The sequence below is a fragment of the Gekko japonicus genome, unplaced genomic scaffold (assembly GCF_001447785.1).
Source record: "Gekko japonicus isolate JY-2015 unplaced genomic scaffold, Gekko_japonicus_V1.1 scaffold6, whole genome shotgun sequence".
In the NCBI taxonomy this organism is placed as follows: Eukaryota; Metazoa; Chordata; class Lepidosauria; order Squamata; family Gekkonidae; genus Gekko; species Gekko japonicus.
In genome coordinates this window covers 2,313,621-2,332,776 of record NW_015166417.1, presented here as the reverse complement: position 1 = coordinate 2,332,776, position 19,156 = coordinate 2,313,621, and the positions used below count along the sequence as shown (strand labels likewise).

At 40.6% G+C, this 19,156-nt stretch overlaps 1 protein-coding gene across 1 annotated transcript in view; it reads left to right on the top strand.

Moving 5' to 3' along the window:
* Window positions 1–19,156, top strand: part of BAZ2B (bromodomain adjacent to zinc finger domain 2B) — a 160,571-nt gene that overhangs the window by 66,327 nt on the left and 75,088 nt on the right. The window contains exons 4-12 of the mRNA XM_015411533.1: window positions 2,159–2,320; window positions 3,076–3,269; window positions 5,623–5,835; window positions 7,099–7,494; window positions 11,747–12,368; window positions 13,510–13,806; window positions 17,114–17,174; window positions 17,819–17,927; window positions 18,211–18,312. Coding sequence (XP_015267019.1) covers window positions 2,159–2,320; window positions 3,076–3,269; window positions 5,623–5,835; window positions 7,099–7,494; window positions 11,747–12,368; window positions 13,510–13,806; window positions 17,114–17,174; window positions 17,819–17,927; window positions 18,211–18,312 — 2,156 coding nt within the window. The remainder of the gene's footprint in view (window positions 1–2,158; window positions 2,321–3,075; window positions 3,270–5,622; window positions 5,836–7,098; window positions 7,495–11,746; window positions 12,369–13,509; window positions 13,807–17,113; window positions 17,175–17,818; window positions 17,928–18,210; window positions 18,313–19,156) is intronic.

Here is a 19,156-nt window from a genome sequence, read left to right as displayed (position 1 = left end):
AGAATCTAGCCACTATTTCCCCAGGCAGATTATTCTTTTTGATGTACACGGAATAGGACCTATAGACCACATCCATTTTGCTTGCAAGATACTCCACCTTCAAATCTGTAACTGGGGCTAATGCTTCACTCAGGAGTTGCTTTAGATTCTCACCTTTTAATTCTGGGACCCCTTGAAACCGTAGGACCAAATTTGCTTTCTCCATTTGCTGTAAAAGTTGTGATTCTTCAGAGACTTGTTTCTTTTCCAGCGTCTGCACCTTTTTCTTAACTTTTTTGGCATTGGCGTCCATTTCCTCCACCTTCTCAGCCATTTGCTCCGTTATTTTAAAAGTCTCAGTCAGTTGGAGCTGCTGTGTTGCTAGATTCTGGTTTAGATTAGTCAGCTGTTGTTTGATGTTAGTCATCTAATCCAGCAGAGGGCACAAGGACTCTGTTCACATTTTGAAAACTTGGTGGTCTCTTCCGGTCGAGGGCTCAAGTCGGCTGGTTTCACTTTTACTGGTTTGTCTTTCTCTGCCCTCTTCCCCGCCATCTTTATGGATTGTATACTTTCATGAAAACTTGCTAAAGTCTCTGAGATACGCCCATATGCTTATCCGTGCTCTGGTAAGTCTCTCAAAACAGATTTAAACGCTTTTTCTTCTGCTCCCCCCTTTTTGTTGTTTAATTCATGCGTATGGGAGGGCCCCCTCCCTCGCTCATTTTTCACCATTCCCAGGGGGTAGCTTTCTTTTTAAATTCTCGTTTCGCTTTAACCCGACTAACAGTTCATTGTTGGTCATACGACCTCGCTCGGCATATGTTTAAAATGCTCAATCTCCGACGCTTGTTCCGGTCAGCGGCTCTAGATCCAGTGGCAGGACCGTTGGGGCGGAGGAGCGCCTCAATTCCCCAGCATCGTGCTGGCGAAGAGGCCACCCCTCAAAAGCCCCATGGCTAGGAGCCTTTTGCCAAGGCTCCGGGGGGTAGCGACCCATCGCCCCCCCTCCTTTCCGCTGGTGCACAGATCACATCCCCGGGAGGTCCGGGAGATGCGTCTGCCAGCATGTCGCCATAAACCAGAAGCTCAGAGCTGCACCATTCTTAATAAGTTGAATTCTTTGGGCTTAGAAGGATTAACTCTGTTTAGAATTACATTGCCAGTGTTCATTTAGTTAGCGTAGCCTTTTTGTTCAGTTCATAGATAGCAGAAAAATTAACTGAAGTGTCACTTGTGATTCATTGATTAATTTCTTATTGTGAAGCATTGAGTAAATAAATTTAAAATTATTAGGGGAATTTAAAATGGATTGGATTCACTGTCAGAGTTTGATATCAGAAACGTATAAATGATGATAAATCTAATGAACTCAGAATATAAAAAAGCAAAAGTTTTCAGGAAAGGTGCTGCAAACCCCCCCCCCCCAAACTTTTGCTGTGAAATTTGAATTTTGTGGCTCAGTTGCATTTATGCTTCAAGAATCTCATTTGCTAGTTTAAGCTCAGTTTTATTCGTAAAACATTTTTTAAATGTTGTTACAGGTAATGGTAAGATTAGGATTTCAAACTTTGATTAGCAACATGGAAATCATACTGTACTTAGTTTAGGGTGTTAGCCTAGGCCCAAGGAGGTACAAATTCAAATTCCTGCTTGCCGAGAGACCTGCAGTACCATCCTAACCAGACTTATGCCATGCTACGTACTCTATGGACTTAGAAGGGAGTCATTCTGTTCAGGATTGCACTGCTAATGGGTGACTTTGGGTGAGTCGTTCACTCTCGGCCAATCCTATCTACAGGTTGTGATGAGGAAAGTGGGGAAACATGTGTGATGTCCTGAGCTTCTCAGAGGAAGGGCAGAATAAATACATATATATATTTAAAACTGCATTATCAGCTGGTGCTTCCATTTTATGTTCCAGATGGTAGATGCTATTTAATAGAAAGATAATCACTGTGTACTGATCTCTATTTAAATTAACATCAACAGAGCTAGGACACCACAGAACAAAACTGCAGTCACCTGAGGGTTCTGAGTACAGGCGTTCTAGTTATTGATAATATATACTAGATCTATTTTGGATGTCTGTATGGAGTTATACTAGAACAGTATGTAAAATAATAAGAAAACAGTTACTAATATTTTTGTTTCAATATTTTCTTTTGCTCTTGGATAGAATGGTGGCGAAATGCAGAGGTGCACTCCCGTACTGGAACAGCTTTCTTCCCACCACTTCTGGGAATTTCTCCTCTGTTTGCTCCTCCTGCTCAGAATCATGACTCCACTTCGTTCCATTCAAGAACTGCAGGAAAAAGTAATCGAGGCAGCTCAGAGAAAGGTAACTTCTAACACTGGAATGTAACAGAACATGCTTCATTCCAGAAAATGTATATTCTATTTTTTAAAAAATAAATTACATAGTCTAGATCCTTTGAGCATGCCGTGAGCGATGGAAATCCAGATAGTCTAATGGCCTCATTTACCTGTGATTAGTACACATTGGAAAATGAATGGGGGTCATGCCTGTTGTAAGATTAGACAGACTGCCCTACTGAAACCTACTTAAGGTAGCAGCAATGATGAATTTTGCTGTGTGCATACACATAATGTGCTTTAATAAAAATGGCTAGGTTCAAGTCCAGTAGCACCTTTATCTTTAAAAAATGGTATAGAAATTGTGACTAACAGATCTTGGCATAGCTGCTGTCATTGCTGTTTTGTGTATTCCGTTTCTTTTAACATTTTTTGATATTTTGAAATGTCCTTTCTTCTTGAAATAAACATACTAGAGTGGACTGGAAATTACCCGCTTCCTTTCCCCACTGTAGTCTACTTGGCCCACCAAGGTTTTGTTTCTAGGAGCTAGAAACCCCTCAGGAATAGCTTTGGGAGGAAAGTAAAAGCAATGGAAGGGGAAAATCGGTAGAAAATAAATCTTTGGAACTACTTGGTTGGAGACATGTTATTGTTATGTGTGTTAATACCTATATTAAAATACATCTTATTAAATATTATCCATGTACAAGCCTATGTTGACTCTTTTATTCAGTATTTGCTAACACTCAATTTTATTTAAAAAAATTGTTTTTCAAGGTGTTAATGGATCAGTAAATGGGAACAGTACCACGTCAGTATCAGGCATCAATACATCTGTATTATCCACCACCACTGCAAGTTCTGCAGGGCAGGCAAAGGTTATAACCTCAATAGGAGGAAGTCACAAATGTAACCAGGAACAAAATAAAACCCAGATTCTGGATGCCAGAGCTGACAAGATTAAAGATAAGGTAAAAAAAATAGTCAAGAATCTTAATCTAAGACATTTTTCTTTCTGTGTGTGCAGTCAGTGGAGATGCAGATGTGCATCCACGTGGTAATATTTATTCAGTCCTATTAAACATTACAGATACATTGATGTGGATGGAGATTGTGCATTTTATCTGGGGCCACTAATTCATATGTTGTATAATATTAGAACAGGATCAGGCTGAAGTAGCACTTAGGTCTTCCACCAACACATTGGTGTGAGGGCTGCCAGGCACAGTCTGGCAAGAAGAGAGAGATGGTGGGCATGGGGACATGGGGGGAGGGTGCAGCTAGCGGCAATGGAATAATGTCACTTGCGGGAAAACCTGGATGTGACATCATACCTCCCTAAGAATCACTGGAAACTTTACGGTAAAACAACTCCTAGAGAGAACTGACATAGCTTCTGGGCTTTCCTTTAAAAAAAAATCTCTGGTACACAGGACTGTACTGTATATTTCTGTATAGTTACACTAAGATGCTGATGGGAATAATGGTTACATGACTTAAGTCTAGGGTCCTGTGCATGTACAAACGCTTGAGAGTAACTTAGTGGAAATTATCTCTAAGTAAACTGGAATAGGCTATACAAACATAGCACATTTGCTCCAGATTTTTAGAACTAGATTGAATATTAAAAACAGATGTATAATAATCCGAGAGGCATGCGAACCTTCAATATTTTTCTTAATTTAAAACATTTTAATGCCACTTTTCTCCTCAACTTAGGGTCCCCAAGTGGCAGGCAAAATAAAAACATATAAAACAATTAAAAACAATCTAAAAGATCACATAACTGGGAAGGAACCACAGTGGAGAAATGCCAAACACTGATAGTAGGTGACAGATTAATTGTCCTCACTTTCAATGACAATGATAGTAGGTGACAGATGAATTTCCTTGGGGAGGGAATTCCATTATTCTGATGCCATCACTAAGAAGGCCCTTTCTCAGGATGCTTCCCATCTAGCCTCAGATGGCAGGGACACCCAAAGCAGTATTTCAGACATGAGCATAGCGGTCAGGTAGGTTCATACCAGAGTAGGCACTCCTTAAGATATGCTGGCCCCAAGCCCTATAGGACATGAAAGGTCAATTGCAGCACTTTGAATGGGACCCAGGTACAAATTAGGAACCAATGCAGGTTGAACACAACTGGAGTGATACGGTCAGCACATTTTTGCCTTTTTCATCTTGATGTCCTTTTGAAAGCCCCTAGCTGATTGGTACTAAACAGCAATTAATTAAACCCATGCACAGTCTAAGACTTTGATTGGACATACACAATGCCCTCTGCATTGACATGCAGATAGAAATACATGCCTTCATCATCTTGTAGTACTGCAGTGAATAATTTGCATTCAGATATGCATATGCATCCATTTTGTGAAGAGGGTTCCAAATTCAGCAGTTTAATTTGTGTGTGGAAGCAGTTTCCATATGCAGGGCTTCCTTCTGTGGTATATGACCACCACATTAGAATTTTTTGTCTAATTCATTTCTGTCTGTGCAGATATCTGAACAACAACATGCATGATCACATGCACAGTTATAATAATGAGTTGAAACTAGAAGTAATTTTCTGCCAGTGGAAGAGAGGGAAATGTTGCCAGTTCTCCTGTCCCATTGCAGACCCTACTTTGCCCCACCATGTTGTTCCTGAGAGTTCCCTGTTTTCAGGGAGCTTCATGAGTGAGAGGTGAGGGCTGGTGAAAATCATTTTCCCTTACATCCCTGGAGGAAAAGTACCTTTGGATTCAGTCCAATGTTTTTAGTAACCAAATTGTCTGCTTGTGCTAATTACAGTTACAGCACGTGTTTTCAGTGGGAAGTTGTGAAAAGGGTACTGCCCTGGAGATCATCATATATATCCGTTATGCAGCACTTCCAATTTGCAAAATACTTGTTTTGTTTGGCCTCACAACAATCCTCTGAATAGATCACTGTTAATCCAATTTAACTGATAGGAGCGAATTGCCCAAGTTCACATGATGACTCCATGGTAGAGGCAGGATCTGCATCTAGGTCTTGCAGAGTCACGTGAAACTCTCTATCCACTAAACAGTGGGTTGGATCCATCAGAGAATTTCTGCATGGGTAAGGGATGAGATTTTCGCCTGTTACACCCCTCCCCTAGGAGCGGCAATTTGGATAGCCAGGGGAGGTTGCTGTCCACAGGTGGAAGTCCCTTCTGCCCATGGAAAACTTCTGGTGGATCCAAGCTTATGTTAACAAGAAGATAATAAGGTGAAGTTTATTATTGTGTCAGGAAGACTTGGGTAGTTCAGATAATAAAAGATGTACGTATGCACAAATGTTTTTCCTCCTCCCAAGAAACCCAGGAAAAAAGCTGTGGATAGTTCCAGCAACAGCGAAAGTGATTCTGGCTCCTCTTCAGATACATCCAGTGAAGGCATTAGCAGCAGTGACTCAGATGATTTGGAGGAAGATGAGGAGGAGGAGGAAGAGGAGGATCAAAGTCCTGAAGAAAGTGAAGACGATGATTCTGATTCAGAAAGTGAAGCACAGCCGAAAACTAAGAACAAGGTGTGGTAGCACTAGGTTCTGTGTATAGTCTTTTATAAGCCAGTCTTTTTAGCTTTATGCAGCTGGGTGAAGGGCAATAATGATGTGTAAAAACGCTTTGGCAACAGTTAACCTGGCAGTTAGCCTCAGCATACCCCCCTCAGTTTGGCACAGTCCCCTCCCAGGGGGAACAAGAGCAAAATCATGCAAAAGGTTCATTATAATAAGCAAGCGTGAACAAAAACGGTCAGATCTTCTCAGAAAAGTGATCCATAATAGAAATGTGATGAATAATTAATTAATTGGATCTAAACAGTGCTTTGCTTAAGTTCACAAGTGGCTGGTTCTCCACTCCTACCTTAAATCAAGTCATTTAGGAATTCTCTTTCTTACAATTTAGTCTGGTTTTTTTAAAAAGGTTTCTAATCTAAAATAAATAGAGGACATCTTTTTCTGACTGCTAGTGGTTTGCTGAAGGAATAAAAGTCACAAGGGAGAGCTACAACTATATTTTAGGAAAGTAACTAACCCATGTCCTATTTTATTATATTGTGAACTAGAAATATACAAAACAGATATTAGGCCAAAGAAGTAATGCGTGTCTCAAAGGTTCAGCTGCCCTGTGTGTTGCCATGGCTACTGAATTCTGTTTACAGCTGCTCTTTTCCTCACATAGCAGTTAACACTGTCCAGTAACCAGTAACCAGAATGTAAACCTCAGCGTTCCGTTAGGCTAATCGTTTGGCATACGTTCAAAAGCAACTGAATTTTTCAATGTGCATTTTTATTCTGAACTTCGGCTTCACATAGTGAAAGGAGGACGTAACAGAATAGTGTGAAGGAGACATTCTGTAAGGTTAATTTAAGATTTATTAGAAAGAGATGACAGATATTCAGTGTGCCTGTTTTGGTGAGGCTGCGGCAGAGTGCATGCCAGGGACTGTCTAATCTGTTTTTTAGTGTTTGATCATTGTAGTACTCCTTTAATAAACGTTGTGTGCCATCAAGCCACAGCAGACCCATGGTGAACGGGGTTTTTCAAGGCAAGAGATGAACAGAGGTGGTTTGCCATGGCCCTTCCCCTGCATAGCAACACCAGTCTTCCTTGGTGGTCTCCCATCCAATTATGGCTGACTCTGCTTAGCTTCCAGACTCTTACAAGATAGGGCTAGGCTGGGCTATCAGGCTTCTGGGACTACTTTAGCAACTAATTATTAATATAATGTACTAGGTCTTCAGCTTAAGTGGGTATGCATGTATATATATTTTTTTCTGTGTTTGCAGGTGCTATTGCATAGTGGACCAGAGATGAAAGCAGACGGACAAAAAAACCATGAAAAGCCCCAGGAAAAGAGAACACACCAGCCAATACCTCTTGTGTCTGATACCCAGACTCACCCATCATTCCAGTCCCAGCAGAAGCAGCCTCAGGTTTTGTCACAGCAGCTTCCCTTTATTTTCCAAAGCTCTCAGGCAAAGGAGGAATCTGTGAACAAACATACAAGCGTAATACAGTCTACGGGATTGGTGCCCAATGTGAACCCTTTGTCTTTGGTAAATCAAGCCAAAAAGGAAACTTTCTTAAAACTTATAGTTCCTTCTCCTGATCTACTCAAGGCAGGGAATAAAAATACCTCTGAAGAACCTAGTCCATTGACCATTGATGTAAGATCAAACCGGGTGAGCAGATTTTAGTTTTCATTGGGTGCACATTACTCTGGGGACTGTTTTTTTTTTTTTTTAATTCAGATTAAGACAGGGTTTTGTCTTGGAGTTTGTAAAAAGCCTGTGTGGACTAACTATCTCAACTTTTCACAGTGTAAATTTTTAAAATTATGGAATTTTGTAATTTTGAAACAAAGCTGTTTCTTACATCCTACAGGCTGCAATCCTAAACACAGTTTCCTGGGAATAAGCCTAATTGTATAAAATGGGACTTATTTTGAGCAGACTGTTTTAGGATTGCTCCCATGATGTAATAGCAGCTTTTAAAATCAAGACAGTATTAAAATGATGGGTGCCTGTGAGTTCACTTGTAATTGGTAGAGTGTTGTTTATAAATGCCATAAAGGAAGTACGGGAAACCCTCATGTGGTGGAAGACCTTGCTGACCCTCTTCTCTTCCACCATGTAGATAACACCCAGTGTCAACTGGGCACACCACTAAAATGCTCAGTCACATAAAAGGTCCAGGTTATGTGGTCTGTCATCTCCAGTGCTCCTAGTTTGGGGTGAAAATGGGCAAGCTGCAGTCCAGTATCCCATCCCCCACTGAGGAATGTCTAATCCTTCTCCATTCCTTCTGCCCCCTTCACACATGTTTATCGTATGTTCATAAATGCCATTAAGTTGCAACCAATTTATGGCACCCCGGGGGGGGTGTTCAAGGCAAGTGTGAAGCTGAGGTGGTTTACCATTCCCTTCCTCTGCACAGTCTTTCTTGTTGATCTCCCATCCAATACCAACCCTGCTTAACTTCCAAGATCTGATGAAGTAGGGTTATACCATGCTGCCTTCCCGCCATGCTTACCCTACCTACCTATTTATTTAGTGAGGTAGGGATAAAGGGAACAAGAGAGAGGTTGCTCCAGTCCCTTTAATGTCTCTCTGACCAGGATCTGGGAAATTATGTGACATTACAGGAGCCTTAGAGGTAATCTCCCATTTCCTGGTTGTGGAGTTGTCTCAGGAAGGTGCTGGAATGTGGCTCACTTATGCAAGCTTCACTGCCTTTTTATATGGTATCCCTTCCTTAGGAAATGGCAGATCATTCCCGAGGCTCCTGCAGTATCATGACTGGGGTAAACCATTTTCTGGTGAGGGAGATGTCTAGAGAGAGCAGAGTACAACTTAGATATGAGGGAGCTATGCTGCACTGCCCCAGGCACCCCTCATATCAGGAAATGGGAGATTCTTCCAGAGCTGAGCAACTTCTAGTTTCTTGGTGGGAATGGATGGGCCAACCCTCTCTAGTTGGCAGTGTGCTTTCTGCTAGGCTATGGGCCTTGGTAGGTGACTTGCTATGCTGACTCCTGATGACAGCCCTGTTCTTCTCCCTTTGTGAGGGGGAAGAATTGCTGTGTGGGCTTACAGTGGAGCTGTATGCCGCATAACTAATCCTAGGTCACTAGGGATGCCAGCCTCCAGGTTGGATTTGGGAATCTTCCGGAATTACAGCACATCTTCAGGTGACAGAGATTAGTTCCCCTAGAGAAAATGGATGCTTTGAAGAGTGATCTATATGGCACTGTACCCCACTGAGGTCCCTGTCCTCCCCAGGCTCTATCCCCAAATCTGCAGGAATTTCCCAGTCTGGATCTGGCAACTCTACATCCCACTCCTTACTGGTGGCCAGGGGTGACCTAGCAACCCTACATGTCACAGAAGAATCTAGAATGGGTCTAATGGGCAATATGCATGGACTCAGCGGGAGAACTTGAATTGTTCAGAAAAAGTACAGCATGAAGAGAAGGATTTTACATAATAAATGGCTGTGAGGAAAGGATCCTTAGCCCCACATGTATCCATTTTACTAAGGGACCTCACAAATGAAGTACTAAGCTGCCATTACATCATTAAAAACATAAACATTTGGAAATGTGTGTATTCTGCTTTAAAAAAATTTTTTTGCTAAAACAGATGAGTATGTGAAGGTCAACAAAGTTGAATGGAGACTCTAGTTGGTAAACATGAACTGCTTCATACTCTTCTCCAGCAACTCTTGTGGAGTTTTTTTGGTTCCTGATCTCATGCTTCCATACTCTGTCACAAATGGTAGGAGATGTACATGGTATTGCCAGTATGAAGGAAGAATATGTATCTCCCCCCTTTAAATGAGGCCCAGCAGCTAGGGATAGGAAGTGCAGAGCCGTACTTCTTCAGAATCCAAATATCATTATTTCCAATTTTATACCCCATCTTTACAATATGAAGAGAAGATGCATATCCCATTCCCTGTAGAGGAGATCCAAAAGTATAGGCATATGTCCTTCAAACTTTCATTCTTTCTTGTTCTTCAGAATATCTTAGGCATGTGTTAGAACTGTAAACTTCAGGGCCCTTGAAAAATTGATGGAGCAAAAAATTAACTCCAGAGGGACTTGCAGTACCAACTCAGAATTCTAAGAGGTTTAATAACGTCCTCGGTATTCATATTTTAAAATGTCTTTAAAACTTGTTTTGTACAAAAAAACCCAGCAACAGCCCAGACCTGGTGGTTCTATAATCTTTTTACCACATTTTCTCACATTATTGGGAGATTATTTCATTAATGCAATGTATAGTGGTTTAAAAAGGTGAAAGCCTCTGGAAAGGTGGGATATGTTACAGTATGATTCTTTTGTGTTACTGAAAGGAAGTTGATCCTGGTTTGACAGCTCCCTTAGAAAAAGGTTGTACACATGAAGTTTTTTTTATTACGGTATATACTTCTAACTTGTATGTGAATTTAAGACAACTTGATGGCACTCCTGGGAAAAAAATCAACCTAGTCCTCCTTTCAGGTAATAGAGCAATCTCTATTACGTGCTTATAAGAAAAATGTAGGATTTTTGCCATTCAAATACTGATTAAGAAATTCACAGTGGAATCCTAAACAAAATCACACCCTTCTAAGTCCACTGAAGACAATAGACTTAAACCTCAATTTAGGATTGAACTGTTAGTCACTAAAAACCAATGGCTCACCCCTGAAAATGCATCCTGGTAAAGCGTCTGACCCTAACATTTCCCCATTGTTTCTGTTAGTTTCAGTTACATTTTAGACATTCTTACGCTTGGCATATAAACCTTGCATGACAATCTAGTATGCGTATTACTTTTTTATTTTCAGTTATTATTTTTTCTACCTTCAGAACATGTTGCATTCCTTCTTGTTGCCCTTGAGATAATCAAAAGAGTGAGCACAGCTCTACCTTACCAACTATGCTTGCATCAAAGAAGTGCGGGTTTCCTATTAATAGTCAAGGAGAACTGGGTGGCATAATCACATTGTATGTTGATACACCTTTTACATTTTTTAATGGAAGGTGAAATGCTTTTCTTGCATTTTTTGCAGACAGTGGAATGTTAGCATGGTCCATGCATGTTTTATGATTTTCAGTAAATATGCTTAATGGCTGAGGTTTTGTAACTAATGCTTTTTGTTTAACAAAAAGTTAGAAGTCAGTAATCCATGTATTCTAATTTGAGTGTGGTGAATTAATGTGGTTTCCCGTGGTTTCCTACAGTGTGTATTCATTGTAGATTTGTGAACAAAGGTTTTAATGGCCAGGTTTACAGAATAGACATAACATAGGAGAAGAGATTGAAACACTAAAGCAGCACTTAACCTCTAGAGGTTACATTATGCCTCTTATCTGTAATGCTTATGATATTTTATTTTCACCCCACTGCTAAACCCAGTTTATTCAGAAGTGAATCCCATTAATTACAGTGGGAGCTCCTCCCAGGTAAGCATGGATAGGGCTGCAACCTCTTGATCTTTCTTCCTTCATAATAAATACTTGAAGAACACCAGCATGGCTTTGTTCATTCCCTTAAGAAGTTAATTTTATCAGAGGTTGTATATTATAAGCTTTCCCTCAGTAGCTAACTGTTGGCATATCCCTTATCCCGTTCTTCTGCATGTATAGCAATGGCCCTCCACCATTCCCTCTACAATGACCTTCCAGAATGACAGACAGCATACTTAGTTTCCTTTTCTACCCACAACAACCTTATCAAGTCACAATTCTGGAGTAGTCCCTTCTTGTATCTTTCTTCCTATATAATCAAGGCAACATTAGTTATCTTAATTTAGAAAGCAAAGCTGCTTAATGAACTGGATAGGTACCTACCTGCTTTCCCATCTATTTAAAATAGATAGGCAAACTAATAAGGTTATTTGCTATGATCTTTGGTTATATCTTTGGTTGCCTTTGTGTTTCTGCAGGAACAGTACAAACAAACATTCCCAGCACAGTTAAAGAAACAACACGAATCATCCAAGAACCTGAAGAAGGTTGTCACAACAGTATCAAGTCCAAAGCCAACCTGTTCATCACCAGCTCATCAGAAACACACATCTGTAGAAAACAACCATTCTAATCCTTTCTTGACCAATGCACTTTTAGGTAACCATCAACCCAATGGAGTTATTCAGAGCGTCATTCAGGAGGCTCCGCTAGCACTTACCACAAAATCCAAATCTCAGCCCAAGGCTAGTGAAAACGTACCTACTTCCAGCAATGTAACCTTTTCCTCACCAGTAAATTTAAGCACGTGTGGGAAAAAGACACCGAGCAACCGGACACCTGTTATGTCCTCTACCTCTCCTGTATTACCTGGTCCAGCAAAGGAAAAGGCTGTCAGCAATAACGCAATAACATCAGTAAAAACACAACACAACCATCCTTCCACAAAATCATTAGTTGAACAGTTCAGAGGACCAGATTCAGACATTCTCAGCAGTAAAGATTCCGAAGACTCGAACGATGAGGATGAGGATGACGACGATGAGGAGGAGGATGAAGATGAAGAAGATGAAGATGAAGATTCTGATGACAGTCAATCAGGTTTATTGAAAGTTAAAGAAATTGTGTTAAATTGTGTTAAATGCATGTCTTGCTGCCTTCCAAATGCATGCATCTATCTCTTTCCTCCTTCAAATGCCATGAGTAATAATGCAGAGGACCATTGTTCTAGTCTGGTTCCTATGACAATTGTAATTTACAAGATAAGAACTACAGAGTGATTAATTGATGGTCAGCCTGTAGGTTGCATAATAGGCTCACTTGCTTGAGGTGTTGCTATTCCTGCTACAGTTAGATCATGCCTATGTGGTTTGGGTGGGGGTAGTAAAGAACAAGTGATACAAGGGTTTCCCAGACTTTGAGAAGAAGTAGATGTGGGGAGGAATGGAAAGCTAAAGTATTTTAGTGTTACAAACAACCTTGACCTACAAGTTATTTCTAATGCTGTGTTATTGTATATAAAAACTCTGTGGCAGCCTTAATGGGGAGAGAATTGATTTATTTGTATATGTTTGTGTTCGGTGGCATCATTCTGATTGAAAGCAATGCAGAACCAAAATCAGAACCCTAAATTTTGTCTGGAAGGTTGAACAAAAGTGTCGTTGTGTTCATGCTTTTGAGGATGAAGGCTAGTATGTTCTGCACTAGCTTCAGTTTCTGTGCAGTCCTCGGCAGCAGAAGAACCGTATGGTTATTAAAACTTAAAATTGGTCTGAACAGCTTATGAAATGACAAGCCAAATAACACCTGCCACGTATGGTGGCTTCATGCAGGGCTCAGTGCACTTCTTATTTTTGTTGCCTACCTGGGATGTAAAACAAAACATAAAGGATCTTGAACATTTTGGTAGGCCACAATATCTGGTTTGTGGGTTGAGTTCAGTTAAAGTGGATGACCAGTTGGGGAGGCCAGTTACCAAGGATTTGAAGGCCAGAAAATGAATCCCAAATGAATTGCAGAAGCTTTAAGGGAATATTGCCACTATTCCAAAAAATACACAGCAAGGGTTCAACTTCTGGGTCAGAATGTGAAGCCAATAGATGGCCAACATACACTGATTCTTCCTCGCTGTGGTTTGGAATCCCTTATTATAAGTCACATACTTCTTTTGCACTGCCTACAAATGGCAGAATGGGGATATATCAATTTCTCATAATTCGTGGTGCTCTCTGTTTTCCCAAAGAATCTGATAGCAATTCAGAAGGGTCTGACACTGAAGGATCTGAAGATGATGAGGAAGATGATAAAGATCCAGATGAATCTGAGACCGACACGGAGGGAGAAAAGTCTGCAGTTAAATTGAACAAAACAGCTTCCTCTGCCAAAAGCTCTTCCATCAATCTTGCCACTTGCTCGACTCCACTTAACCTCCAAGTAGCAAAGACCCCGAGTTCTGCTCCTGCAGCGTTATGCCCCAAGTCCCCTTCACCCGTCTTTGTGGGCACTCCTCCGCCTCCTCTTACGTCAAGCACACACTGTGGTATTGCAATGATTTTATCTAAGAAAACGCGGTTATCAGAGGGATGCTTAGTTGGAATCTAAAAAGGGGTGGCAAACTGTTTGGTTCTTCTCAGGATTCAACCTTGAACTTGCAGTTCATTTTGTTCCATTTAAGTTTGGGCCTCTTAGCACTACATCACGTTCCTTTTTCTGAATCACAAATCGATCTCTGCTAGGAACAAACAGGCAGTTGGTATCGTGTGAATAGCAGAGTTTCCTCTTTTATTCTAGAAAAATTAACTAAAGTCGCTTCTGCACGGGGGTATTTGGTGGAATACAGCATGGGATCACTTGTGGGAGGAGCTTCCACGTGATGTCATTCTCCTGACAAGCATGACATGTGGAGCTCCTAGGGCTCGCGCTTTTAAGCCAGAGCAAAGGAAAAAAAATTCTGTGCCCTGACTTAAAGGGGAAATGTGGGGTGATGGTATGCAGACCCTCTGTGTGGAAGCTCTGCCCACAGTCAACCTGTGGGGGGATGGCACTACACTCCCCCTTCAAATGACAGTGCTAAGCTCTGTTTTTCTCCCACCTTTCAGCCCTTCAATTGGCTTCTTTTTTTAGTTAAAAGCTGAGCTGTGATGCTTTGAGCTGGTGCCGTTCCTGTGATCCCCACCCTGCTTGCCACTGCTGCTGCTTCTCCATTAGGGATGGCTCCCCCCATGTGTAAACAACTTAGGAGGCTGCTACAGACAATGACTTCTGACTTCCCTCCTTCTCATAAGAACATAAGAGCCTCTATGCTAGATCAGACCAGTGATCCATCTAGATGGGCATCTTGTTTCACACAGTGGCCAACTGTATGCTCCCACAGTGGTGGCCCTCTTCTTGTCCAGAGACAAGAAGAGCGAAAATGAGTGAACAGAGAGGCTTAGGCAGCAATTGTTGCCAAAGGTATCATATTGCAAGATATTCCCAAATTCTCCTTGCATCCAGTCTCATCTGGCTCGGCCTATCTTGTAACTATAATCTTTCTGCCAAGCTTTCTGATACAATGCTCATCTGAAGGCTCAAGCGCATATTATGGATTCTTCTGTGTAAATTTTGAACTGTGTAATTTTTTTTCCTTTTGCAAATTTAACTGCCAGGATTTAGTAATTGCCAGGCAGAATCAGCTCAGAGACGGCTTTTTCCAGCAAGAAAATGGCAAGGGTCAGGGGGAAGGCTTTATGTTTCTCTCTTTTCCCACGATGTTCTCCTCCTTGCGAAAGCAATACTAATGGCTGAATTTGCAAGAGTAGAAAAGTAATTTCATGGAAAAACCTTTAAAAATAGGGCCAAACTAGACACAGAGCACATGCAGCCCCGAAGTGGGGTAAATGACACTTCATGGGGCCATTTTGGATCAGGAAAATGGCATGGGGGACCTGAAGTCCCAACCTGCACCATAGTCCCAATCTGAATCAGACCCTGGAAGTGCTTGAACATTAGTTCCTGACATCTGCTGTCTGTCTAAGGGGAATGGTCTCTGGGTCAGCAGTTGTTTCCACAACCTTGACCTAACAGATTTACAGTGCAGGAAATAACAATCTTGCAAAATATACTGCAGAGTGCTTACTGCATTATGTAGTAAATGATCAAGACAGAATTTAACTCATTAAAATAGCAGGTTAAATTATATATACCCAGATAGCTTTAGTTTTCTTTAAAAACGGCCATTCACAGTTTCACAAAGTAAGCAGTGATTTTGATTTTCCTACCAGCTGCAAATTAGGAAAAACTGTTCTTTAGATTAGGGTTTTTTTTTTAAGTTAGGGTTTCCACTACAGAATTGTAATTTATGACTAGTCATTGATGTACATTGAATTTGAATTGGCCAGTTCTGTATGTGTGACTTTTAGTTACAATGGGGGGGGGGGAGGCAGAGAGCATTTAGATAGTAGGGTTGGAGCTTCATGTGGGGAAAAGCAAACAGACAAAGTCTGGTTATACCCCTCTCAAAGTGCATCCATTGTTCAAAAAGAAATTCTCAAAATCAATAAGATGCTTTATGTCATGACAGTTATCCAATAAGCCACAAGCATACTGAGTTGCATTGGCTTCAGAACTGCTGAGGATCACAGCATTATCTATAAATATATAGCTTACTTACAAGCAAGTTCTTTTAGTATCCTAGCCAGAGACACTTTTTAGAGTGGAATGAATATAATTTGTCTGCTCAGGGTTAATGAATCAAAATGATACCATTGGTAACCTGTTATATTCTAAGGTTTTCTATGTCTTTAATATTTCTAATGCAATTGCAATCTGTGGCTTGGTTCAGGGAGGCACTGCAAAACCATGGCTTGCTTAAACTAAATGCAGACTACTTAAGTAACTATGACTAGTTAGGAGCCAACTATCCAGGATCTAGAGCTTGTTTAGTAACTATGGTTTCACGGGAGTTCTGAAGACAGATGTTTCTGGTTGTTCTCTTGGTGACACCCTCCCAGACTACAGAGAGAAGCATTTGACAAGGCAAACCAGGATATGACCGATTGTACCTGAGCTGAATCCTGGCTTCCCAAATGAACAATATTTAAAATAAATCAGGTTTTTTGTGTGATATCTGAACCAAGCTGACAGAAGCGCTGTTGAAGCTTCCTGAGATTTACTGACCCTTTAAAACTGTCTCCCAGGAGTCATTTCGTAGAAAAAGAGCTAGGGGAACTCATTAGCATAACTCATTAGCATATGCCACACCCCCTCAATATTTAAAATAAATCAGGTTTTTTGTGTGATATCTGAACCAAGCTGACAAAAGCGCTGTTGAAGCTTCCTGAGATTTACTGACCCTTTAAAACGGTCTCCTCTTTTAAAATCAGGTTCCATTTCTTCCTATCCTTGTATGTGTTTTTGTGTGTGAGACAGCAATCACCCAGGGAGGTTTTAATTATTACTTTTGTCCTTGCAGACAGAAGTTGCAAACATGTATGTTCCTCTACTACTTTTAGGTAGGCAAAAGATGCAAATAAACCAGTAGATAGATGAAAAGATATAGGAGAAGGCGATATGCTGTCTAAAATGGCCAGGTTCCATTTCTTCCTATCCTTGTATGTATTTTTGTGTGTGAGACAGCAATCACCCAGGGAGGTTTTAATTATTACTTTTGTCCTTGCAGCCAGAGGTTGCAAACATGTATCTTCCATGTTCCTCTATTACTTTTAGGTAGGCGAAAAATGCAAATAAACCAGTAGATAGATGAAAAGATATAGGAGAAGGCGATATGCTGTCTAAAATGGCAAGACATGATTGTGGAATTATAATTTCTGTTTTCTCCTCTCTAAAATCAATAAATTCTATTCAAGGTACTTCAAAAAGGCGAAGAGTAACTGATGAGCGAGAATTGCGCATTCCTCTGGAGTACGGGTATGTAAAAGAAATCTTTGTGCTAAATTTTGGCAACTGGTTGTGTGAAGTGTGTTTACACTCTATAAGGTGAAGACTTTGAAATATCATTATAGGTCTGAATCAAGATCAAAAATTAACTACAATACTTAATGAGATAGAGAGAGTTCTAATTTTTGTCAGAACCGAGGGCAGAAATCCGGTTGATTTGGGAACCGCAGATTTAAGGTTGCTAACCTCCAGGTGGAGCCTGGAGATCTCCCGCTATTACAAGTGATCTGCAGATGACAGAGATCAGTTCCCCTGGAGAAAATGGCTGCTTTGGAGGGTGGAATTGTACCCTGCTGAGGTCTGTCTCCTCCCCAGGCTCTACCCAAAAATCTCCAGATATTTCCTCTCCCAGAGCTGGCAGCCCTAAACATATTCCTACTCAGGCAACACAAAGAAGGCTGGGAGGGGGCATTTACAGAGGAGAACTGAAGAGGATTAATGTGGCTCTGAGACAGAGCATGTGCCTGGCATTCAAAAGGTCCCAGTTAATCAGATCTCAGGCTGCAGGAGTTGGGAAAGACCTATCTCTACCTGAGACCATGAGCAGAACACCACTTGTGGTTAGGAAGCAAACCAGGATTTGTCTCTTTACATATAATTGTATTTTACTGTAGCTGGCAAAGGGAAACGCGAATAAGGAACTTTGGTGGTCGTCTTCAAGGAGAAGTAGCCTATTACACACCATGCGGAAAGAAGCTACGGCAGTACCCTGAAGTAGTAAAGGTATATTTTAAATGTTATACTGCCTGGTAGTTTTTAAGCATGCGTACAGGTTTTTTTCTTTTTTAAAATGAACTTTTTCCTCCAGTAAAGTTCCTTGATGCAAAATGTCCTCTTATGTGAGGCTAATGTACCTTAACCCGCCACTAAATTGACCTCTTGTAAATTCATATTCCCCTTGCCAGAATATGCAAAAAAACATTTGACTTCTCTAATATTAGCTGTACATCAAAGCTGGGTTGTAATGACTAAAAAGCTGAAGTGGAAAAATATGTGATTTTTTCAGTATCTCAGCAGAAATGGAATAATGGATATCTCAAGGGACAATTTCAGCTTCAGTGCAAAAATAGGAGTGGGTGACTTCTATGAAGCCAGAGATGGACCGCAGGTATCCACTTTTTTAAAAAAGTAGTCTTTGATCCGAGGAGTAGTATCATAAATCTACGTTAAATATTTTTTTTTACTACACTCTGGAGCATTGCTATTCTTAGCTGGTTCATTCTTACAGCCGTACATTTGACTTTTTCGCTAGTGGTCGAGAGTGACTGAACATGTCCCTACCCAAAAGTGCTGAAAACCTTCACAACCCAATGGTTTTAGACGCACAAGTCAGGTGTTCAGAACCTCTCATAATCAGGTTGGAAGCTGCAGTTATGTAATATTATGGGCCTTTGAGATTACATATATTCATTTAAATATTTCTTAGATCCATTTTATTCTCTTTTTATATATGTAGCCGTCATAGGTAGTTGTGTTCATATATCATGGATTTTTTTCATTCCATTGTCTCTATGGCATTTGTTGAAATATATAGTAAAACATAGAAATATTTGTTCTGTGCAGAGAATGTTTTATGGACTCCAATATACATAATTGAGATTAAAAAAACAGTCACCCCTAGGGAGAATATGATAAATGTTAATGTTGGGGGGGGAGCATTTGTAGTACGCTATAGCTGTGAGATTCCCAATTTCTGTTCTTTGCCACATACAGTGCAATCCTAAGAACACTTTATTTATATTAGATGTATCTTTATATCTTCAGCTCCTTCTCTGTCACTTGCTTTTGAGATTATTCCTATGAGATGGTCTTGGTTTGGCAGTATGAGTGTTCTTGTTTTTTTAAAAAAAATGGTTTCCACAGTTGCAATATAAGTGTGTGTAGATATGATCAAATATTCCCCCAAATTTCCTTTCATTGTTGAAGCTTTTATATCCTAACCCCTACAAAAA